This window comes from Physeter macrocephalus, chromosome 17, assembly GCF_002837175.3.
Source record: "Physeter macrocephalus isolate SW-GA chromosome 17, ASM283717v5, whole genome shotgun sequence".
Lineage (NCBI taxonomy): Eukaryota > Metazoa > Chordata > Mammalia > Artiodactyla > Physeteridae > Physeter > Physeter macrocephalus.
The window spans coordinates 23,072,093-23,097,108 of record NC_041230.1 but is presented as its reverse complement, the minus strand read 5'-3'; the positions used below and the strand labels follow the sequence as shown (position 1 = coordinate 23,097,108).

At 53.3% G+C, this 25,016-nt stretch overlaps 1 protein-coding gene across 2 annotated transcripts in view; it reads right to left on the bottom strand.

Moving 5' to 3' along the window:
* NKD1 (NKD inhibitor of WNT signaling pathway 1) overlaps positions 1-25,016 on the bottom strand; it is a 91,639-nt gene that overhangs the window by 23,934 nt on the left and 42,689 nt on the right. For both annotated transcript variants that reach the window (XM_024125124.3, XM_028478040.2), the window contains one exon: positions 11,987-12,053. In XM_024125124.3, the coding sequence (XP_023980892.1) occupies positions 11,987-12,053 (67 nt within the window). The remainder of the gene's footprint in view (positions 1-11,986; positions 12,054-25,016) is intronic.

Genomic DNA, 25,016 nt, shown 5'->3' with positions numbered 1-25,016 from the left:
CGTGCCGCGGAGCGGCTGGGCCCGTGAGCCATGGCCGCTGGGCCTGCGCGTCCGGAGCCTGTGCTCCGCAACGGGAGAGGCCGCGACAGTCAGAGGCCCGCGTACCGCAAAAAAAAAAAAAAAAAAAAAAAAAAAAAAAAGGCATTCAGACCCCAATGCCAGAGGCCTGGGCTGGGACTCAGGGGCCCTGCTTCTCCATCCACATAACCCACTGAAACCAAACAACGAAAAATCGCCACCTGCCCCAGCCACCCCTGTGCAGAACAAATCGCCCTCCCTCCGTGCATCCGTCCTCGGGCACATGGGCAGGTGGGAGAAAAAGGTGAATGGGGCTCGCCACAGGCTGCCTGGGTCCAATCAACTGGAGATATTTTTGTCAAGATGGGTTTTAGCACCAGAGTCCAAGTGCATTCCCTGTCTCTTACTCCTGTTCAGCCCAGCATTTTTTTTTTTCTCCCCAGAGGTGACCTTTTGCCGGGCATAGTTTCAGGAGGACTCTGATCACTCTTCAAGTGCAACAGTAACAACACTGCTAATTTGAAAGCAGAAAGGAAAGCCGTGGAAGGGGTAGGAGAAAAAGGAAGGGAAGGGACAGAGTAAGGAGGCAGCAAAGCCTTTCACTTGCCTGTGAAGTACCCTAGAGCAGGGGTTGGCAAACTATAGCCTGAGAGGCAAGCCAACCCACCGCCGGTTCTTGTAAATAAAGTTTTACTGGAACACAGACACTCACATCCATTGTCTGTGGTGAAGCAGAGTCGAGTAGCTGCAACAGAGACTCTAATGGCCACAAAGCCTAACACATGTACTTTCCCAGCGCTTTACAGTAAAGCATGTGGACCTGCTCTGCACACCTATGACGATACATCCTTGATTCTAGGCAGGGTGCAGGCTTCACCTGCTGCTCACCTGCTTGACTGGAAATCCTTGTGCAGTCCACAACCTGCCCAACCACACACAGTAGCCGTGGAAGAAAGAAAACGTCAACTCTGCTTTCTTAAAATCAGGTCTCAGCTCAAACAAGTCTGGGGCAGCATGTGGAGCTCCTTCTCTTTGGGAGCTGTTCCCTATTCCTCCTCTCACCACGGCCTCCACCACGAGGAGCCAGCCGGCCGTCTGTGTTTACCAGATGATGGCTCTGTCCCACATTAGCTCCCAACCTGGCATCTCTCCACCCCTAGCAACTGCCAGATTAAATGCATTACTTGACCATCTTCACCCGGCTCCCTTTGATGTTCCCTTCTCAAGCTTCAAAATACCTTTTGGAGGGAGATCAGACAGCATTAAACAGAATTACTAATTAATTAAGCAAAGTTAAATTTTAAACACTGTTTGTTGTGTTAGCCAAAAGCCTGAACAGAACAGACTTTTTTCCTCCGCTGAGATCAAAGACAGTCTCTTCCCTCTCCCCTCCCCCAGTTTAAAAAAAAGGGGGTGGGGGTGGGGAGGAAGAGAGAGAGAAAGAGGAGAGCACTTGAGCACCGCGGAGAGTAGGAAATGCCGGAATGGGCCCAACTCTGATCATGGGTCCCCGACACCCACCCAGGGACCTAATGGGAGGCATCTGAGGCTTATTTGGGACCTCACGCTGGGAGAGCCACGGTCACTTTCTCGGGACTGTTTAGCAGTGACCCAGGGAGCAGGATGGCATAGCCCACCCAGCCTGAGCTGTTGACAGCTGGTGCCGCCCAAGCATGAGAAGAAGAAGGGCAGTGAAATGAAACAGATCCAGCCTCCTGAGGCCCCACCCTCCTGAGCAGGAGGAGCGCCCCAGGGTTCTTCCCCTGCTGGCGCTGGGGTCAGGGTCATTTGGGGTCACTGGGAGACCGGCTCTGAGAAGCCGGCTGTGCACGGTACAACTCTAGGAGGCGCTGTTCACATGCCGGACATCCTAGATTTGTGTATTGCTTGTGACAGTTTTCAGACAGATGGCAGAAAGATGTCTGGAGGAGGGGCCCCTTTTTCCAATTTGTACAAATGCATTTGTTGCTAGCAGAGTGCTGTCTAAACCCATTCAGTCTGCAGTCCTATCTGGGATCTCCTGATGGCTTCACGGGAGCCGGTCACCTCCACGCAGCCAGAATGCAAGTTTCTCGAGAGAGCTGGCTCTGCTAGCTGCTGCCTCCTGGGCTGTCCACAGTGCCTAGCACGTACCGTACGTGCACAGAGCAGATATGCCATCCCAGCGAGGTCCACTGCACCAAACCCCACAGGTGGACGGAAGGCGGGCTGCATAACAAACACCACGAACTGGCCTGGGAAAGGGGGTGGTTTAAAAGGGGTAGGTCTATTCCTGAATCCCAGACATCGGCTAAAATCCAAACCCTGGATGATATCAGCAAATGCCAGCTTATTTTATCACAATCCAGAAAGGCCTGGTTGATATTAAACTTTGGAAGAAGAGACAAATTTGAAACATGTATGATTAAATCAGCCCCACCGAAGACCAGAAATTACTAATGCTGAAATGCCAGGCGCACACCTCTCTTAGCCTGGTTACCCGGCAAGTTCTTCTCAGCTGATACAATGTAAGTAGGATTTAACACAAGCCAGAGCTTCCTGGCTGGAGTTTGGACCCTGGCCTTAATGTAGCCACAGGCCTTTCTCAATTGTCCATGTCCAGATTATCTGCCACAAATATTTTAGGCTCAGGGTGGCTTGCCAGGATGTTTCTGACTCCCCAACCCTCCAAAAGCAGCTGTTAGAGGGAATGCAGATGAATTTTAATATTAGCCTATGCCAAATATAATTAGGAGGGTAAATCTGCTGCCAGTAAAAAGAGAAAGATATCATATGTGCATTCCAGGCCAAATGGTTTCTTGCATTATCTGCATGAGGCTCTCCTCGGGGAACGAGGGTCTAGAGATATACAAATCTATTTGTCCCTGCACACAGCAGTGGGCTGTACGTGGAAGCTGGTAAAGTTAGTGGGTGCACACATTATTCTATTAAGTCCTCTTAATAGCACCGTGCAGGGTGTGTTACCGTTTGCATTTTACAAGAGGAAACTAGGTGTAAAAAGCAAACTTGATCGAGCCATTTCCCTGCTGCTGTCTCTCAGCCCCATCTCTCCACAGAGCTGCTTTCCCCCACCAAGAGCACTCTTTCTGTCTCTCCAACTCCTGCTCATCCTTCAGGTCTTCACTGTAAATGTCCCTACCTCTGAGAAGAAATGCCCTCATGCCCTCAGGGGCTAGGTTAGATTTCCCTGCTCAATGATCCCCGATTATACTGTTATTATTCATCTGACTGAATACTCCCGCTACCGCTCCAACATACAGTACAGTGCCTGTCACCCTACATAGAAGTGTCTCATCATCATTATCATCAAAAGCAAACAACAGGGGCTTCCCTGGTGGCACAGTGGTTAAGAATCCACCTGCCGATGCAGGGGACACGGGTTCGAGCCCTGGTCTGGGAAGATCCCACATGCCGCGGAGCAACTAGGCCCGCGAGCCACAACTACCGAACCTGCGCGTCTGGAGCTTGTGCTCCGCAACAAGAGAGGCCGAGATCGTGAGAGGCCCGCGCACCGCGATGAAGAGTGGCCCCCGCTCGCCGCAACTGGCGAAAGCCCTCGCACAGAAACGAAGACCCAACACAGCCAAAAATAAATAAATAAATAAATTTATTTCTTTTTAAAAAAAGCAAACAACAGAAAGCAGCACAATCAGGATCTGAGCGCAGACGGTGCAGGAACAGACCTAAAATCCCAGCTTCCTGCCTCCCCAGCCACTGTTCTCTCCATTCTGTCACACAGCAATAGTTAACACCTGTTCCTGCCTGTCCCACAACCAACCTCCCCTTCTGATAATAGCATCTGGGTTTTCTCTAGGGGGCCACCCCTCCCCCATCTCAATCCATGCGTTTTACCAGGGGCTGATCCCCCTCCAAGCTTCCGGGAGGCGCCCAGCACCCGGACCCGACCAGCTTATTTCATCCTGATGGCCCTGTGACTTAGCTCAGTGGCAAAGGACAGTTCATCATGAAGCTAACGAAGCTAAAGCTTCTGGGCCTCTCGCTTGCATGGGCCTCTTCCAAGTTGGAATGTGTTGACATTGGTCGTTTGGTTGCTTTTGTGGCACTTTCAAAATTAGATATTTTATCCTCAATCGGTTAAGAACACTGTCTCTTCCCATTCTGACTTCCCACACGTCCCCTTGTGTCACATGGTATTGGAGTGAACAGGAGCATTTCTGGAATCAAGCTAAGGGGAGGGTGAGTTGGGGATATCTTTATTTAGGTTTAGTGGGAAATATATTGTAAATAGTCATATATAAATACATATATTTGTATATAACTGGTCCATAGTTATGAAAGAGAAGCATGCCTTCTTTTCTTAAAGAAGACCCCACCAAACTGGATAAGCTTGGGTCCCACAAAATCTATACCTACCTTATCCAGTAAAGTAAGAATCAAACTTTGGCAAGAAATAATGGACTTGAGAGCTCTCTTTCACCTGCGATGGCTCAGCTTGTAGGATGTGAGCACCCAGAGCAGGGCAGTCATCTTGGCCACCTTAGCGGGAGAGACTAACAGAGGGCAGAGAGAGAGATGATGGAGAGAGAGAGGATATGAACTATGTGTGTGCGTGTGTGTGTGTTTTGATGACATGGTTTGAGCTCCTGGATCCAACCAGCCCTTCTTAGGCAAGATCTACCCCAGAGTTTTTCAATTTCGTGAGCCAGATCTTAAGCGAGTTTGGGTTGCATATCCAAAAGAACCCAAAGGATCCTGACTTAAGTATCCATCACTTGGAGCCCTTGCTTTTCAGGAAAAACAAAACCAACAACAACATATAATTGACCCAGTGCAATACTCTCGAAGCTGGTTTCTGGCAGTTTCCACCAGCAGGTGTCTACCCCTTCCTGGGTTTTTTTTCTCCTCACTTCTGCTTCCCCAGGTTACATTTTTCTGTAAGTAGATTTTATTTAAGGGCCAGTTGTGACTGAGGGGAAAGAAGAAAGGGGAAAAAAAAAAAAAAAAAACCCTTCCCAACAAATAGCATTCTGGCCTTTTTTTCTCATCAGAGCATAAGGTTGATGGCCACTCTGCTTTGAGGTTTGAATAGGATTGAGACGAAACATCTGTTGGGGGAAGGAGGGGGAAACGCCGGGAGAGGGAGAGGGAAAGGGAAAAAAGCCTTCTTTGGGCTAAAAATATCATGTCCCTTCCACTCTCCCCCATCCCCGCCCAAGTTAAAACATGTGATGAAATTCAACTTTTAAAATCTAACCCCGAGCTACTTGAAACTATGAAAGCCTCCTCGGTATCTGACACCAGTCAGAATTTCCACTGTTCAAGCTGAGCTTTTATGAAGAACAGACTTGAGAGAAACTGCTGTCACGGCTGAAGCCCGGGCTTCTGGGGGGACTGCACTGGAGTGGAGTCTGGGCGACTGACACTCACCGGCAGGACAGGCTCTGAACTGAGGGAGAGAAGCCAGCGGGGTGTGGCCTGCCTGCCCCCTCTGTCTGGGGGTCCTTGCTGCTCTGCAGTGAACTCCCCTTCCTCGCAGACTTAGGGGAACCACCGGCCAGCCCCACCGATTGACAAGCCTCACCCAGGACTCCCATGGAGCTATCTGTGGTCACTTCCCGAGAAGTCTTCACTCTCTCCCTCTCTCTCTGTCTCTCTGTCTCCCTCTCTCTTTTCCCCAAATGATCCCTGAACTCTAGACTCGGTGTCCAACTGTCTACTCAGCATCTCTACCTGCATGTCAAACAGGCATCTTGAAACTGACATATCCAAAAACAAAAGCCTTGACTGTCACTTGCCAAAACCTCTACCGCAGAAGTGCCAGCACCATTTCCTTAGTTCCTTAAGCCAAAACTCTAAGGTGTGCCCGGGATCCCTTTCTTTCCCTCCCCACCGACCGCCCACCTCCTGTCTCCCAGCCCTCCCCCCTCTCCCCCAGACCCAGCCACTTCTCTCCAGCCCCTCAGCCCCAGGCTAGGCCAAGGCCATCACCTCTCCCCTGCACTATCGCAATCACCTCCTGTTTTCATTGCTTCCTTCCTTCCTCGGAATGACCCATCCTTCCCAGGAGCCACAATTAACTGGTGAAAATGGAAGACAGAATCGGGCACTCTCCTACCTCAAACTTTCCAACAGTTTCTCTCCAAAAGCAGCGTGAAACCCAAGCCCATGGCCCCATGCTCATCCCCCAGGTCTCCTGCTGCCACATGGGCCTCCGCTCTGTGCTCCCCTAAACCCCACGTTCCTCCCATCTGGGGTTCGGCTCACCCTTCACATCCTCCTGTGGCGGCTCGTTCCTGGTACCTGCATCTCCGCTGAAATGTCACCTCCTCAGAGAGGCCTGTCACACTCCACCCTTCCCTGGGTGTCACCTCTTCACAGAGCGCCACTCCCAGAACCTTGTGTGCTCACTCCCTGGCTTATTTATCCACTACCCTGCTTCCCCCATGCTGCCACCCTGACAGCAAGGTCCGCCGACCTCGTGGGTGGCTCGAACCCAGAGCCCAGCAGGGCCCCACACCTGCAGCAGGTACTCAGTAAATACTTGCTGAGTGAGGAAGAGACTGTCCTCAGTCTGCTGTGTGACCTTGGACAGGTCACATCCCCTCTCTGGGCCTCAGATTTCTTACCGCAGAGGAAGGGGACTAACGGCCTCCCAAGGGCTCCTCTGCTCTGTGAATGGTTGACACCTCATACCTGGGAGCCTGGATGGACTGGAGGGGGGCACATGGGGCCTGCCTGGGGGCCTGACTCCTGTGACTTCATGGTGTTGGCTTCATTCTTCTTGTGAGCACAGTCAGTCCTCCACTGACAATTTTTCAACCTTACAAAGGTGCAAAACTGATACACCATCAGTAGAAACTGTCCTCCGAATTTCAAATCTGGATCTTTGCCCGCGCCGGCGGTACGCGCGGTACGACCCCCCTTGCGATGCTGGGTAGCAGCGGTGGGTCCCAGCTCCCGGTCGGCCACACGATCACGGGGGTCGGCAATCCATACACTTACAACCATCCTGTACCCAGACAGCCATTCTGTTTTTCACCTCCAGTACAGCATTCAAAACAGGACAGGAGCTATTCAAGACTTGATTATAAATAGGTTCTGTGTTAGATGATTTTGCCCGAGTGTAGGCTAACGTAAAGTGGGCAAGGCTAAGCTATGATGTTCGGTAGGTTAGCTGTACGCAATGCATTTTCGACTAACGATATTTTCAACTTACGATGGGTTTATTGGGGCGTAACCCCATCATAAGTCAAGGAGGATCTGTATTTATTAAGCACTTACGGCATGCCAGGCTATGCTGCGCACTGAGAGTGACAGGAGACACTCAGAGAGTCTAATAGGATTAAAGAAGCTTTGAAAATAGGCCTTCTTTGATCTGGACTAGTAAATAATTACAAACACCAGTTGGCTCCTCCTCAAGAAAGAGGGACCCACGAGACAAGAGTCAGGACAGCTAAGCTCACAGACACGGGCATAGTCTGAACCAGGGCTGTTCTCGGGGCTTATATAACCTCGCCATCTGCACAGGAACTCTGAGGAAGGAATACTATGACTGCCCCCAACAAGAAACTGAAGCACAGAGAAGTTAAGCGACTCTCCCAAGGTCACACAGTGAGTGGTGGCAAAGCCAGGCTGGATCTGGGGTCTGACTTCAGAATAAAGGGAGAAGGGTGCCTCTCATGCACTCCCATGGGGTTGCAGGAAGACAAAGTTCGAGCCATGCAGACTGGGCCAGGCCCTGAACTCACAGCGGGGCTGCTCAGCCGCCCGGGTCTCAGTCCCGACACCACTACTCTGCTCGGCGGGACCAGGGCCAGGGAAGCAGAGACCCCACGGACTCTGCCAGGAGAAACCCGGCTTGGGCCAAACGGAGGCGTGCCTGGCAGCAGCCCTGGGAGCCTGGAGGGAGGGCCTGGCCCCGGTGGGAAGGGCCGCCTGACTCAGGGGCTTTTGGTCCGTAATGAAGGCAGGACTGGGTTCTGTGGAGTCAACTTTCTATGGAAGATGCCAAGATGATTGCACTCTGCCCGCTGTCACCTCCAAGCAAAGAGGGCAAAAGACAAGAAGCAGCCACGATACTGAGGCTCAGAGGGCAGAGGCTGAGGGCGAGAGAGGCGGGAGAGAGCTGAGACGCTGGGCAGGTGAGGACAGCACGAGGTGGGAGACAGCGGGGACCTGGAGAGACGGGGCCTGCGACCGTTTACAGGTCTCTCCCTCCTGACGGGCACAGTACTTCAGTCTTTGCTGGGTCGGGAGGACACCCCCAGACACAGTGCTTCCCGGAGGCCTGACACCAATGTCCACCTCGGGCCACAAGCTACAGGCTGCCACCACCTGTCGTCCTGCCCAGCTGGGGAGGTGGGGACGTCGGGTGGGCACTGAAATGAAGTGTGGGATGACCCACCCGAGTCCTCAGCGCCCTGCTGGGTCAGCAGAGGAAGGTGCCTCTGGCCAGCCCGCCACCCCCCCAGCCCCCAAGCCGCGGGTCCCGCCCTCCACACCCGGCCAGCTCTGGAGCGCGGGACTTTTCATGCTTACTTTGTTCTCTGCACAGTTCAAAAGGAGCTCACAGCCCCAGCCCTAGCTCCAAGCCCAGCCTTAATCTCCCATCCCGCGAGCTCCCAGCTGGCCAGTTAAGGCAGTTAAGACGCTGGATTAGGGCCGGCTTTACATAACAACGCAGGAGCTAAAGCCATCCTCTCCTGGGATGGCTAAAAGACTTCTTTTTATCTTCACGCCTCAGATGGCCTTTTTTTCCCTTAACAGCCCTCCAGCCAGCCAAGAGGCAATGAACTTGGCCGACAGGAAGACAAAGAAGAGATTCAGGATTCAGCTTGCTCTCCCTTGGCCCGAGGCACAGACGGATGCCCGCAGCCCCAGCTCCAGGCCAGGTGGACGCTTCTCCGTGGCCAGACTCGGCAGAGCTACTCTCACCAGGCCTAGCCGTGGGGTGGCCTGCCGTCCACAGCCATGTCCTTCATCCTGGGGCGGGAGGGGGCGCCTCAGACCTGGCGCCAACGGTGGCCGGAGAACCACAGATGGTCACTGGGGCCAGCATCCCCTCCAAGGAGTCTCAGGGGCCATACAGGCAGGCCCAGAGCAGTCCCACCCTACTGCTTTATTTACTTATTATTTTCACTTTTTAATTCTGTTATTAGTCTTTCATTTCAAAGGAATATACGATCACATTCTTCTCGTACAACTTAAAACATGAATTACAGTTAATACTACAATCCTCTGACCACGCTTTCCAATTTTAGTCTCTTCCTCCCCTGTCCAGAAGGAACTACTGTTTCTGTCTGTCTAGACCTCTAGCTACACAATAGTATACATACATATGTGGTATACATTCATATATACAAGGAAATACAGAGTATTGTCTGGTACCCTTTTTTACATAAAAGGTAACATACTGACTATAACACACCGCATCTCTCTGCAACCTGGTCTGTCTTACCTTCTGTGCTTCTGTATAAGCTTTTGTTTGAAGAAAAGGGCTGGAAACTTGACCACCAGCAACCTGATCTCACCCCTCAGTCGGGAAACTGAGTCAGGCTAGTGGCTCCCAACCCCTCCCCTCGTCAGTGGTGGCACCGATGATGTGCCTGGACACCATGAGTGATTGGCAAGGTGCCCAGGCTGCCTTCAAGCTCGACCTGCAGCTGGTGGGCCGTAGGGACAGACCAAGTGCCACCAATCTCCACGCTTTTCCCCGACAGGAGCTGGGACGCTCTGGCACCTCCTATTTATCCCCCATCCATCAACCCATGTTTGTAAGTACCACCCCACAGCAGTTCATCCTCCCTACAAGGCGTCCACGTCCTCTGAGCATCCACAGAGTCCACATCCCCACGCATCATGTTACAGAGGGCGAAGGGGCCCCAAGATGGAGGGGCCTGGCCAAGAGCCACAGCAAGTCACTGCAGGAGCTGGCAGGGGAGCCAGGTCTGTGGGCTCCTAGGCCAAGTGCTCTTCCTACTTTGTTACAACAGGGCTCATGCTCTGCACAGAGAGATCAAACAAAGCAGAGAGAGGTGGATTCTGTGGGCAGGCCATTTCACGTCTGCAGGGAAAGATGCCTCATGTGAAATCAATTACATGATTTCAGACTGAGCCTCAATGGCCAGAGAAGTGCCTCATTTGGGGTAGTGACCAGGGACCCAATAAACGATGAATAGATAGACAGATGGTGAGATAGATGGATGGTAACTGGAGGATGGTTAAATGGGTTAAGGAATGAGTGATGGATGATGAAGAGATGAGCAGAGGATGGATTATGGGTGGCTAGGTGATAGATAAAGGCTGGCCAGCTGATGGATGGGTGACAAAAGAGTATGTAGATGAACGAATAGGCAGTGATGGCTGGGTGAGAGGGGGAGCAACAAACGGATGGTTGAGTGCTGGATGGGGTGGGTCATGGATTATTGGGTGGGTGATGAGTGAGTGATGGGTAGCTGAATGGATAGATAGATGAGTGGACAGGTGGGTGCTTGGATGGATAGTGAATAGGTGGTGGACGGAATAGATGGAAGGATGAATGAACTAGAGGATGAACTTGCTAAGTTACCAGGTGAATAAGCAAAGGAATAGAAAATGGAATGAGTGCGGAAGCCCATGTAATCAATGTCTGGCATCACCTCAGCCTCCAGACCCTACATCCTGCAGACCTTTACCTGACTCCCCAGGTCTACTCTAGGTACCAAGCCCCAGCATCTTTCCATGGAGCTGAGGATAATAGCTGAGGCTCGGGGGAGCCCAGGGAACAATCAGAATCAAAGCCACTGAATCCCTGAGTGTAGCCACCAGATCCACAGGCAAACATGCTCAAGGGAAACACCCCAGAGCCTGGACAGAGCTGCCTGTCCCCCTTCTATTCAGGACCTGCTCGAATTTGAGCAAAGTCTGAGAGATATCTGGGGCTCCAGCCAGCCTCCAACTCCCGGGCTACTGAATGAATCTCTCAAAATAGCGCTTCTCAAAGTACAATGAGCATACAAGTTATCTGGGGAGCCTATTGCAGGGCAGACTGAATTCAGTAGCCTGGGTGGAGCCAGGGATTCTACATTTATCACAGCTCTCAGGCCCCACGTGGCCACAGTCCTCGGGTCTGGCCCAGGCTCCACTCCAGAACCTCCAGGCACAGTCTCCTCTCCTCTCAAGGCCCTACAAGCCCTCCAAGGCCTAGATTCCCCCCAGAGATCCCTGGGCACCCAGCTCTCCTAACAGCTGCCTGTCCTGGTCCCAGCAGAGAGGGCTTTACTCTCATAAGGCTGCCCCAGTTCGGTGATGCTCTCCTCTGATTCAGAGTAAAAAAGGGAAACACTAGCCCTTTCAGCAAACGCTTTCCGATCCCATCAGGTCCTTTCACCAACTCAGGGAATCAAGCAGGAAGAGGCCCTCGTTCCCATTCACAAACATGGAAACTTGGGCTCCGAAAGGGTACATGGCTTCCCAAAGTCAAATCAGCATGCCAGTGGCCAGCCGGCCCTCTATTCGAGTGTCCTAATTCTTTCTACAATGCAGTGCTTCTCCTTGAAGAAAGAAAGGAGAGCTACAGAGGAGAGCGGGGAGGGGCTGGGGGTGTTCGCGTGCGTGCGCATACCGTGCTCCAGGTGAGTGACACAAACAGAGAAACACAAGGGCTACTTCATGCAGTGCTTACTACATACCTAACTCTGCTTGAGGGGCCTATGAGTGGTCACCATGGTCACCCCCAACGGGGAAGCTGAGGCCAAACAACCTGTTCAACACCCCACGGCTAACACGGAGCAGGGCCAGGATGTGAGCCTGGTGGTCTGAGTCCACTCCCGGAGTGGACCTATGAGATGCTACACTTCCCTCTTGCTTCTCACCCCACCCACTCCCAGCCCTCCCCCACGGACAGTCAGAGTCCTGCCCTCCTCCACCTGGTCTGCAGGTTTTCTGGAGGGTACTCGGGGCATGAGGTAGACCAGATGGCCCTTCCCCGCCTCACTGCCTTTGGGAAGAAAGCAATGGACTCCAATACCTTCTAGACGAAAGTCTTCCTCTTCCTCCTCGCTGAGCGTTTCTCTGAAAACTTCACCCACGAGCTCCTAAAGGAAGAAAAAGCAGGGATATTAAAGGAGCATTGGGGTCAGGTAGGAACCTGGCATCATTACGGCCAAGGTGGCATTGTGAACGTGTGTGTGGCTGGTCGCAAAGAAGCAGGGACCCCGTTCTGATTGGAATTTAGGTCAACTATGTAGATCCTATCACACTTGAAAAGTTAATTACTGCACTACCTTTTAGGAACTAAGTTATACTCAGCTTATAGCCCGCCACAAAACATTACACAGGACCACACTTCTCCCCTGGAAAGGGAGTTCCACCCTCCACCCTGGAAAAAGACAAAGATGAGATCAGAAAACGTCCCTCCTCTATCCCTCTGAGCCAACTTGATGGACTCGGGACCATAGCCACCCCTGTGGGTCCCAAGAAGAGACGTCAGTTCGGATCCTTCTTCTACCAGAGGGTCCCAGGCGGGCTGTCTTGGTGGGTTTATAAAGAGGACCTGGTGTGCTATAGAGCGGGCTCCCTACCACAAACCCAAATTCTTCAGCACAATATCTAGAAAGCTATAGGCTCTGCCTTCAACTGACCTTCAGTCACTCCTCCTGCATCTCCCCCAACACACACACCTTCCAGCTACTGGCCTGCACACGCCTTGCCTTGGTCCCCAAGCATAAGTTAAAAATGTCCGGTATCTCATCCCACGTAGCAGAGTTGTTCCCAATCAGTGGTGAGGCTGCCACTCAGGTGTTATCAGGCTGGCAGGGGAAGTTTGTTTGGTCCACAGGCTGGGAGGCTGGGAGATTTCTGGGATGGCAATAAAGGTCCCATCTATCTGACCCCACGCCAGTAGGACAACTCTAGGTACAGAGGAGAACAGACTAGCGCTTGTCAAACCGTCTTCTGTATTTATTGGTATTCTGCCAGGAGGAGTAAAGTGATCAAAAAAGATTGTTTTAAACAAAGGTAAACGAGACCCCTTACTGCAGGACTTACTATGGTAACGGATGCTGTGGATATCTAAGTAGTAGCTTATGCTGCATCGCTCAAACCTATTTAGACCATGAAGTTTTGTTTTTCAAAAGCATCACATGGGATTTGTGTTCTGAGAAACCCACGTTGGGAAATGCTCCTCTTTGGGGGAGGAGAGATGAGGTTGGGGGCGGGGGTGTCACACTGCTTTATCTTTTTTAATGCCCACAGGATGCTATGGCAGTGCTTCTTGAACCACAAAAAGGCAAGCAATAAAAAAGCCCAAACTCAGCAGCTCTCACCAACTTCTCCTTTTGAAAAAAAAAAAAGAAAAAAAGTATAAAGAAAAAGAAAAAACACCCTCTTCTTGAAAAATCAGAAGAAAAAAAATCATGCACTGGAGATGCTTGAAAGAAAAACCAGAGCTCGCCTTGATTAACAAAAGAAAAACAATGCTTTGTATAGCTGATCTTATCATTTGGACACAGCTGGAGATAAGTCTCTTGCATGCATGTTTTTTAAAGATGAACAGCTAACGTTTTACGGATTAGAGATGGTTTTCTCTGTTCTCTTCCTTCTTTCAAATCGTTCTGGGGCATTACACACTCTTTCTTAGAGGTTGTTCAAATGTGGTCATTCAGACTCCTGGTGTCCCATGGACTTCAAAACCAGGCTACTTTATTCCTTGAGTCAGGATGTCTTCTCTCTCCTCCTCTGCCAATTATTATAATCACCGAACACTTCCTGGGCTTGTAAACTGGCTGTTTGTGTTAACAGAGCTGGAGTTGACAGGGGAACTGGGAGACTGTGACAGGAAAGGGCCTCACTCGTCTGGCATCATTAGATGGCTGGGATGCCCCAGCAGCCAATTAAAGCCGATCTTTCATGCCAGAGGAAGACGGATGCCGCTTCCCTGGAAAGGCTGGCAGGCAGCGCTTCCTCACAGGAGCACGCGACCATCTTCAAGGGAAACGACACACCTGATTGTGCTGGGGCCTTGTGGAGGCTGGGAGCCGGCACTGACCTCTGTGCCACCCTGACCACTCCTGGCAAGGCCGACAGGACCTGTGAGATGGAAACTTTGGGGCACCTGCATCTTCTTACTGGCACACTCAGAGGAGTTTAAAGACTCCAAATGTCACCAGCAGCAAAGCAGCCGTCTGGAAGCCCTATAACGATGCCTCGCGGTGTGTATAACGCACCCACAGTCATCACTCTGATGACGGCTTCAATGCTCTCTGAGAAGACCTGTCTGCTGAGAGGACCCAGCTCTCTGACATATTAAAGATATGTCTCTGCATATTAAAGCAGAGTTCTGGCAAGTTCTGGGGTCGGTCTCTTCCCGCTAAACCTTACCCTGCTCTGTATAACAGATCGAAGGCTCCTCAGCACCGTGGTCCGCTGACACACAGTGCAGTGCAGGTGCCCATCTCTGGCAAAAATTCATTTCCTCCACCGACCGAGACAGCCCGGGGCCTGAGGAGTGCCGTGTCTGTGGTCCTCAAGCTTTGAATCGCTGCTCCAGAGGCAAGGTAAAATGTTGAGCCAGACACAGGATCACATCCTGGCTCCATGGCCGCCCTCGCCCTGGATGTGGCGCCAGCCACTGCCTTCTGCGAACCTCAATCTACTTACCTGTAAAATGGGCATGGTGATAAACCACAACAAGAAGAAGACAGCTGACACTTATTGTGCACTTCCTATGTGCCGGGCACTTTCTATTATCTCCCTTTATCATCATAGCAGCCCTGCTCTTTCCATCTCTCAAGGAACAGATGCTTAAAAAAATGATTTGCAAATTGTAAAGTGAGAGGTATAATTGCTATCGTTTTTTTCTACAAAGAAAGTGCCCCAACCCTCAAGGAATGAGACAGGAAAATGATGCCAACGACAGTCACTTACATCACCAAGCACTCATGACGTATGAGGCACCGACCAACTGGAAACTTCACCAGAACCTCCGGAGAACAGGGTTCCCAATAGCCCTGGCTTTAAATGAGGAGGAGCCTCCAAGAGGCCAGGCGACTGGCTCTGGATCATCAGCAGAGCCAAGACTTGAGCCACCTCCTTCCAGTGCCTGGCCTGAGCTTGTACAGTGGAATCGGGGCTCCTGTGGGCATGGGGACAGAGGTGGCCAAGAGTCCTGGCACTTTCCAGGGACCAAGAATCACGCTTAAAGAAGTGCAAGAAAACAGCCCAGCCAGTGGCTCCGGTGGGTCAGGGGCCAAATACTCCCATCTGTCCTGCAGGACTCAAAAGCCCCACGGCTCCTCCCCACTAGATTTGGGACAGGGCCAAGAGTCAGCCGGGAGCCCTGCATGCAAGGTTCGGGGCCAAGCCCTCAGGACCATCCTGCAGGAAGGCACTTGTACCCCTCGACAGCCACGAGCCCCAGTGGGAACACCAGCACGGAGGGTGCAGGGCATGGAACTGGCGTTGCTCAGACCTTGGTTCAAATTCCAGCTCTGCGTCACACAAGCCGGTCATCTGGGGGAAGGAGCTTTATCTCCAGTGTGCCTCAGTCTCCCCAGCTGTGCACAGGGATGAGAGCAGTCACACTGTCTCAGGGTGGGTGTGAAGATCGAGCAAGCCATTGCACGAAAAGTACTTAGCATTACAGCTGATGCCACGAGGGGGGCTCGACAGACAGTATTTACTGTTTATTACTCCGACTCTTATTGTCAAATGACTACCAGAACATTGCTGGGCAAAGCTCACCAGACCCAAAGTGCCCCTGCAGACACCGAGAAACACGCTCTTCTCCTGCCTGGTGCACATTTCTAGTGCTTTGCATTTAATCCCCAGGTCAGTCCTGTGAGGTAGAACCACTATTATCCCCACTTTACAGATGACAAAACTGAGGCACATAGAGGTTAAGTGACTTGCCCAAGGTCACACAGCTAGTAAGTGTCAGAGCCAGGATTGAAGGCAGGCTGCCTGGCTCCAAAACCCTTACCCTTCACCACTGCCCTATAGGAAGCCCACACTCAGGGCATGGTACGCAGTGATCTCCCTTACTGTTCCCTTTGTCCACTCAGCCATCACTCTGGCCCCCTGGTGCCAGGCCCCCTCTGCTCTGGCCTCCAGGACAGTCAGACTCAGCCTCTGCTCCAAGTTCTCATCAAAGACTTTCCTGGATCCCCAGACCTCCTGCCCCGCCCAGCCTGGTGCCAGGCTGCCTCCTGCCTAGTGGCCGGGCTTGGTGGCCTCTCAGGCCACAGGATCCGGACCTGCCTACCTCCCAAGTGCCAGCACTGCCCCTCCTCTGCCCCACGCTGGGCCCCAGGAAGAGAGGGCAGCTCCTCCGGGTGCCGAGAGTGCAGCCAGCACCAGCCCAGAGCCCAGAACTGCAGGCACAATGCCTTATAAGGCCTCCGGAGACAGGAACCCACATCAAAACAGGGCCCTGGGGAGCGGGCTGGAGTTCGGTTGGGGTTTTTCCTCTTTGTCTTTGAGACTTCATACCCCTGAGCTTAATATCTCTCCCCATCGCCTGCCCCAGCAGTTCTTTGTCAATCTTTCTGTTCTCTAAGAGCTAACAGATGTTGGTGCCACGGGGTTTCAAAGGAAACTCTTGGTGCCCACAGAACACGGCACAACTTATAGATTCCAAGAATGCACCGGTCTGGGACATGCCGGGGGATAAGAAGGGCGGGAGGCAGGACCCAGCCACCCTGTAACCCTTAGATCCAAGCAGTCTGCCCTGGACCCGATCCAGGAAATTCCTGGCGATCTCCCTCTTCCCAGAACACTGCACAGAGGCAGCGTTCCTGGGGAAGCGGCGCTGCTGTGGGCAGGCCCCTCGGAGAGCAAGCTCTGGCCGGTCAGGGCAGGGATGCTCCATTCCCAGAACCCAGCCGGACCTGGGAGGCAGGCGCCTGCCTGCCCGCCCTTGGGAGCTGAGTGATAGCAGATGCTTTACTTAACCCCTCTGGGCCCCATTTTGCTCTTCTGTAAAACGGGGATTTCGATGTCGAAGAGAACTCCGTAAGAAAATGCAGACAAAATACCTAGGACGGTGTCTGATGCAAAGGTGGGAACACAAGCATGAACTTCTCTCCTCCTTCTGTAGCACCCTCCTCCTGCCACGTGCTCAGAAGAGTCTCCTCTTTTATCTTTGCCAATCCCTAATACCCAGTGATTCCATGCCTCAGTGCCCACCCTGGGACAACCCTCACGTGTGTGCACCAGGGAAGCATGTTCAGGTTCAGTGATGTTGAGGGCAACGTGCTTCCTATTAACCCACAGTCAGAAACGCGCTGAACACCCATCAAAGGAAAGTATGCTAGATCTACGCGGTGGAAAACCACGTAGTGGCTCAAAAGAGCCAGGCAGACCTGTACACACTGACACCAGAGCCCACGCCACATGGAAGACACACAGGGTACGATGCTATTTGCATACCCAAGAAAACACCAAACACACACATGTACCATGAGATCACCCACATCCCAATATCCCATGGTACCCAACATCCATGGCTACCCCCAAGCAGGGCAAGGAGACGAGATGGAGGGAAATATAGGAGTCACAAACTTCAACTTTATCAGAATTGTTCTAATTTTTAAGATAAGTATATTCATGTGTCACCTGGGTCATTAAAACCTACTTTAACAAAACCACACACAATAACCCACTTGACGGAAAAGAGGACTGAGGATCAGCCAGGAGATTAAGTGGCTGGTCCGAGGTCACTTAAGGAGAGGAAGTGGCATGGCTGGGTTAGGGCCCCCAGGCCCCGGGCTCCTTGTCTTGAGAATGGGACAGCAGGCCACGACGACGCTTGTGGTCCCCTCGAGCACAGACCTTCTGGGGCTCCAGCCCCCTCCCCCAGCAGGGGGCCGGCTCCTTCTCTCGGGCTACATTCAGGAATCAAGAGTGAGAGGAAAACCAGGGCCATCCACTCTCTGGGCTTCGATGTCCCCAACTCCAACATATGCCTCTAACTTGTGGACGTTTTATACTTCTGCCCCTGAGAGCTTTCTCTGGCCTCCCAAGTCTGCTCTACCCACAAGGGCAGGGGGAAGGGATAGAGGGTCCTGGCAGCAGCATCAGGGGGTCTTCTGGGGGCCCTGGCTCCAGTGGCAGGGGCTGGGGATTCCCTCCTCCCCAGGGATGGAAAGGAAACAGACTCACTTCCTGGACCTGATTTCAGCAGAACCCAGATCTCAAGGGGCAGCTTCCAAAGAGAAATGGTACCTCCTCTCAAATGAGCAAAATGGGGCAGAGCCCTCAGCCACTCCCCTGAGGACACCACAGGTCACCCGTGGGCGCTACAGGCCCAGCACCTGTCCCCCAGCATCCGCTAAGCCAAGTGGAGTCATCCCCGGGATCCTTCTCAAGGGAGCTGGCGGGAAAGGCGTCTTCTCTGGTGCCAAGGCTGCATCTAATCTCCTCTCCAGCTGCGGGAGAAGGCCCACCCCAGGAGAGAGCTCCCACAGGGACAGAGAGAGGCCAAGGCTGGGAGAGGGCACTCGCTCACGGCCTCAGGCCCAGCCTTCCGTAACAAGTAGGCTCCCCGAGGGCAGGGATCCGGGTCTGTTTTGCTCTAGGACAGTGCCTGATGCATATTAGACAACAAATATCTGTTGGATGAATCCTGAGTCAGGCCCACCCTCACCGGCCTTTCCTGGGGAAGGACAGTTACAGAAGCCACTAAATTGCCCTCTTTGTTCAGACCAATTCAGGTTACTTACAGCCAGAAGCTCCGACCCCCAAAACCCCCCGCACTAAGCCACAGTCTCCTAAAACCCAAGCCCAAGATTCCCAGCCAAGCTTGGAAGTCAGAGGGAGGAAGCTGCCACCACCTGCTTTACTGCAGCCCCTCCACGAGTGTCCCCAAGCCCAGCCCCACTGTGGGAGCCCAGCGAGCTGGGTGGAGGAGGGGAAGGTGGGCCCGCAGAGCTGGCCGGCGTGTTTGGCCCGCGAGGACCAGGACTGCAGGACTCCAGGGATGTGTGGCAGTAATTAAAATTCCTCAGATTTCTCCCTGGCTGCCTTTAATCTGCTCGAGGTGTAATCCCTGGGCCCACATCCCAGGGACTCCAGCCTGAGCTTGCTTCCTGGACTTGAAGGACCGCTTCTCAGGAAGGTGGGCAGTGACCAGGGAGTGGGACGGCAGGGTGGACTTCTGACCCTTGGTGCCGGACTCTGGAGCCACCCCATCCCCTTCCTCTGAGCCCCAGGTCCTAGACCCTACGGGGTACAAATAGACCCCAAAGATGGGTCTGTCCCGTCCTGGAGACACGGCCGGCCCCCAGGCAGCAAAGAGCCAGCAAAGTCCACTCCCTGGGCTGTCACCCCAGCGAGCTGTCAGCATCCATAAGCCATCGTCCCAACTTCCCCCGGAACTGGGTCCCACTTGGGCTACCACGAGCACTTCATACGTTTCTTTAAATTGGCTCTCTCTCTTTTTTAAAAAAAACTAGTCTTGCCGTAAGCAAGAAGATCAATAAAATCGTGGGTGTGATGTCCTAGTTAGAGTTGGGGTTTTAAAAAGTATCATGCCCATGAAACAAATACAGGACCATTTGAAATACAAGATGTCCACCACTGACCTCAAGTGCCATCCCCCCAGCAGAATGTGGAACGTGCTCCGGGAACCACAAGGTTTAAGGAGCCCAAAGCTGAAGTGTCTGCCCACCTCCACTCTGAGCGATCAGGCTCTTTCTGACAGGTGGGAAGAGGGGAGGCACCGGGAGGGCGAGGCAAGCAGCTGGTGAGGTTGGATGAAAGAAGGTTCTCACGGCCCAAGAGATGCTCCTCCCTCCCCTCCCCCGCAACCACAGGCCCTCCTTCTAGAGCTCATGCTTTTGGAATGTGATTTCTGGACATGGAGAAAATGGCTGATGCCAGCAGAAAATGGCAAAGTTTAGCATGACCCAGAACCCGCCCTAACCTCCAGCCCCCGGGATTTCAGAGCTCTTCGGAGGAGATGACCCAACGCAAGGCAGATTGTCCAGGCTGGGCGGAGAACGGGGCTTGCTGCTGCGTGACTGGAATTTTCCTACAAGTCAGTGTTCAAAGGAGTTTCTACAAAGGAAACCAGGATCCAATGGGCTTGTCGGGGCGTGGGAGTAACTGAGGTCACGAATATAAAGGACTCAGTGATAATCATAGCCAGCGTTTCTTTGCTTAGGGCCCGGCATGCACCAGGGCTCTGCTCCGCACGTTAGGTGCGCCGCTAAATGCTCCAAACAGCCCTACGAGCTGGGTGCCGTTGTCGCCCGACTTCAGCCACGAGGAAACTGAGGCTTAGAGAGGTTAAGTGACTCACTGGATGGTCGGATTTTGACCCTGGCTCCTCTGCTGTGTACTGAGTGACTCTGTACAAATGATTTCACCTGTCTGTGCCTCAGTTTCCCCATCTGAACATGGAAATGACGGCCCCCCGCCTGGCGGGGCAGCTGCAGAGGGGAAATGCGAGCACTGATGGAAGCGTGCAGCACACGCCAGGCAGTCAGCGTTTCGTCAGCACAGCTGTTCCTTCTCTCTCTGGGCCCCCTCTTTCATTCTCTGCCTTCCCATCCTCTTCCACCCCCGCTGTCTTCGGGACGCCGTACAGCTGATCAAAGCCGGACCCAGCAGGGCCTCAATCACCCTACGAGGCCTCAAGCAGCATCCCCGGCAGGCTGCCTGCACTCAGCACCTCTCAGAGTCTCTGCCTCCTGCCTGGCCACTGGCCAGCCGTGCCACCGCCAGCTGACCCTGCCACGCGACTGGTCCGCCATGCCACTGGTCATCACACCACCGGCCTGCCACACCGCTGGCCTGCCGTGCCCCGCAGCCGAGTGCTGATAACGGGAGAGGCCAAAGGGGCCGGGGTGCGCCTCTGATGGAGCAGCTGGGCCTGCCTCTGCCAGCAGCTCCTGGCCTTGGGACAGGCCCCAGGTCTGCTGCCAGGGTCCAGCGCGTGTGCCCTGCCGAGCAGGGTGGCCGTGGGCCAGGCTGCTTACGACAGACGGCGCTGTCGTCTGTTGAGCAGAAAACGGGGCCTCCCCAGAACACGGGCCACTCGTTGTGGGGAAAGGTTGTGTGCCCTTGCCCGGGGCCAAGGCCAGCCCAGTCGGAGGCCCCGTGCGGCCAGGGGACCCAGGGAAGTGTGGTATTTCTCTCAGCCTTGAGAGTGTGACGCTTAGGCTCTTGCTTCTGCTAATTTAAATAAATAGATGGAATAAGATCCTCTTGTTTCGAATATCCAGAGTCCTCGTCATTTTCATGAGAACCAGAGAACAATGGTTTGGGCCAGACTCTGGGACCGTCCTGCTACACACACACACAGGCTCACAAACACACACACACATACACACACACACACACACAGAGCCCACCCCATCTGGCCCTGAAGTTCTTGCAGGAGTCATCTTCCTGCCCCTCTGATCCTAGTTGACACCAGGCCTGCCTTCCTCTCTCCTGGTCCCTCACCACACCCCCATAGCCCAGCTTTGACGCCCCCTCACCATCACTCTCACCGGCTGGACCGCCTGCCTCAGGGCCTCCAAACCTTGCCTATGCTCTTTCCTCTGCAGGGAGAGCCCTCTCCCCTTGGCTGCCGGGTGAAGTCTTACCCCTGCCCAGCTCTGGTGTGACTGCTGCTTCCCAACAGCCCCACTCCACCGAACTGGGGCAGAATCAAGGGTCACCCCTCTGGACTCCCAGAGGACTCAGTTCATTCAGGATCTTAGCTGATGATGTGTCGCCCAATCTGTGCCTCAGTGTCCACATCTGTAAAATGGGCCTGTGACCCAGGAGTGCCCTGAGGGTCACACAAGAGGTCGCCATGAAAGAACAGAAGAGTTAAAGACACTGGGAGTGAGGGGTCACAGGGTCCATAGTGCTGTCAGGTGGGTGGGCAGGTGAGGAACAGCCTAGAGTCTGATCCCATTGTCTTTATAAAGAAAAGAGGCATATTCTCTGGAATGTTTCCGGAAGGACACACAATAGTAGTGGCTACTCCTGGGTTGCTGAGGAGCTGTCCCTCCAGCTGTCCAGCTTTCTAGACTGTTTGGATTTTGTATTGTCTCTCTTCTTTCTCTTTCTTAAACCGAGAACAGGCCATGTTTTTTTGCTGTTGCTCTTGTTTTGGGGTTTTTTCCCTTTTTTTGGCCACGCTACACGGCTTGCGGGATCTTAGTTCCCTGACCAGGGATCAAACCCGTGCCCCCTACGGAGGAAGCGCAGAGTCCTAACCACTGAACCGCCAGGGAATTCCCTACATGTGACGTTTTTCTATTAGAAAGAAATTAAATTTTGAAATTAAACTTGATCCATGAAGAAGAATGACGCGGCTCCCCTGCCTACCTGACAGCTCCATCAAGCCGCTGCGCCGGCATCTCAGACCTCACGTGTCCCGGCCCTGCTCCCGATTTCTTCCCCGTGTCCAACTGGGGCAGCTTCCTCCTTCCTGTTGCTCAGGCCAGAAACCCGGGAGTCATCCTGCCACGTCTCTTCCAACCCTTCTGTTCAAGCCACCATACATCCTGTTGGCTCTGCCTTCAAAAGGTACCCAGGTCCTCACCTCCTCCACATCCACCCTGTGCTCCAGGCCATGCAGAGAGGCCGTCCTCCCTTGCCAGGATGATGACGATCATTTTCTATTCTCTGCACCCACCTCCCACCCCGTTCTCCAAGTCCTCCTAACGCCCTGCAAAGCCCCACCTAATCTGTTGCATCACCTCCCTACCCTCATCTGTTACTTCTCCTGTCACTCTGCCCCAGCCACCCAGGCCCCCTTGCTTTTGCTCAGACATGCTTGGCACTACCTCAGGGCCTTTGTATGTGCTGTTCCCTCTGCCTGGAATTCTTTTGCCAAATATCCCCTCCTCCCACCCCTCCTTCACGTTTTCGTCACCATCACCTCATCACCTGGGTGAGGTCTTCCAAATCCCATTTATTTATTTATTTGTTTGGTTGGTTTTGGCTGCATTGGGTCTTTGTTGCTGCGCGTGGGCTTTCTCTAATTGTGGCGAGCAGGGGCTACTCTTCATTGCGGTGTGCGGGCTTCTCGTTGCCGTGGCTTCTCTTTGTTGCAGAGTACTGGCTCTAGGCACACGGGCTTCAATAGTTGTGGCACGCAGGCTCAGTAGCTGTGGCGGACGGGCTTAGTTGCTCCGCGGCGTGTGGGATCTTCCCGGACCAGGGCTCGAAGCCGTGTCCCCTGCATTGGCAGGCGGATTCTTAACCACTGCGCCACCAGGGAAGTCCCAAACCCTCCTATTTAAAACTGCAGCGCCCCCTCCACCCCCTCACCCTCTTTCCTGCCTCGGTTTTCTCTGGGGCACTTACCACCATCTGACACACACATCAGTGCCTGACAGAGGAGGCATGCAACGAATACGTGTAGATGACTAAAAGCGGCTCTATATTTACGGACTCAGAAAGACACTCCCCGCATCTTCTTGAAAGAGAAAAGCAGTTGCCAAAGAGCAGAGAGAATCCGACTGCATCTGCTAAAATTATCTGCATGTGTTTCCACGCAATGTAGCCAGAGAGACCCATCTGGAGAGACCGGCACCAGAACGTTCCCAGAGGTTTGTTCCTGGGCGCCGGATTCAAGGTCGTCAGTTGTTTGCCATCAACGTGCATGAGGACTTCTACGATCAGAAGTAATAGCAAGGCGTTTGGAAGAAAGCACATGAAAGCAAACAAAAATGGGCCCGCGAGCCGGTTCTAGAAGGACTGGCACAGTGTGCCAGTCAGTATCCTGGCCCCAGCAGATGGTGAGGTTTGCAACTCTCCAGCGAACTGGGTGGCTTCCTGGTCCTAGCTGGGAGGGAAGGTGGAGGCGCTGGGCTTCTCTGCACCCCAGACCCCACTGCTCCCTCCCCCAGCCACGCCACGCTCACCGACCGTGAAGAGACCATTGCCAGAAAACCGCCACTTCCCACCGCCTGAGGCTGCGCACGCATAGGAAGCCGAGGGGCTGGCAAGACCCCTCTTTGTGGTCATGTAAGGCAGACAAGGCCTTGATTCCAGAAATGGCATGAGGGCAGCTGAGCATGTCACACTGGGCTGTCACTGGGAGTGGGGGAGGGTGGCAGCTCCCTCCTCCCGACCCAACCACTGCACACCAAATTCTGCTGTTTCCATTCTCAGGCAAGGAAGGGAGGGAGGGAGGGAAGGAGGGAGGGAAAAATGTAGGTTTGGGGGATCAGGAAGGCAGCCCCTGATGGTCTGGTCAGCAACCCACGTCTAGGACTACTGTCGCTACAGAGTGGTCCTCTGGGAAGTCCATGGAGGTCTGGAAGATGCTGTGTGGCCAGCATCCAAGGTCTGAGGATGCTTTGGGGTCTGGGGACAAGAAGGCATCCAAGGCAGTGACTTCATCCATCACACCTGTACCTTGTTCCTCTGCAGCCTTTGGGTCATCTGACTCACCCAACAACCCTGGGAGGTCAGTGAGGGAGCTATCACCCCCTTTTACAGATGAGGAGACTGAGGTTCTGAGAGAGGAGGTGAGAACGTGAGCAGTTGGGAGGTACAGGACCTCCTGGGAGGAAGGCTCTCGGGACAGGACACCTGGCGTGTGCCTGTGTGTAGCAGGAGAGAAGCCTGCAACACACGCACACACAGCCCCCTGGACCACATGTGTTGGAGCCAGACTGGAACCCTCATTCAGAAAGTTCCAAACCCCTCTAAGAATGTCCCCCCAGAAAAACTCCATACAGATAAAATTGCACATTGAACCTTTTTGTGAACTGTAGGTTAAGGACTCTCAGAGTACAGATGGAGAAACTGAGGCCTCAAAAAGTGACAAGATTTGCCCAGAGTCACAAAGCTGAAGAGTGGCAGAGCCATGATCAGATCCAGAGCATCCAAAACTAGCAGCAAAAGAGGCAGCAAAAGATCAGCCCCCACATGGGCCGGAAATAAAGACCAGAGCCCCTCAACTCCACTGGAGGCCTGGGAGTGAGCATTTCCGTGAGCCGGGTTCCACGGTCCATGTAGTTTGGGGAAGATCCTGGGATCTGCTGGGGAACTTCTCAAGGCTTTATAGACTATTTGCATTAGGAACCCCCTCAAGGTGTCCACCACAT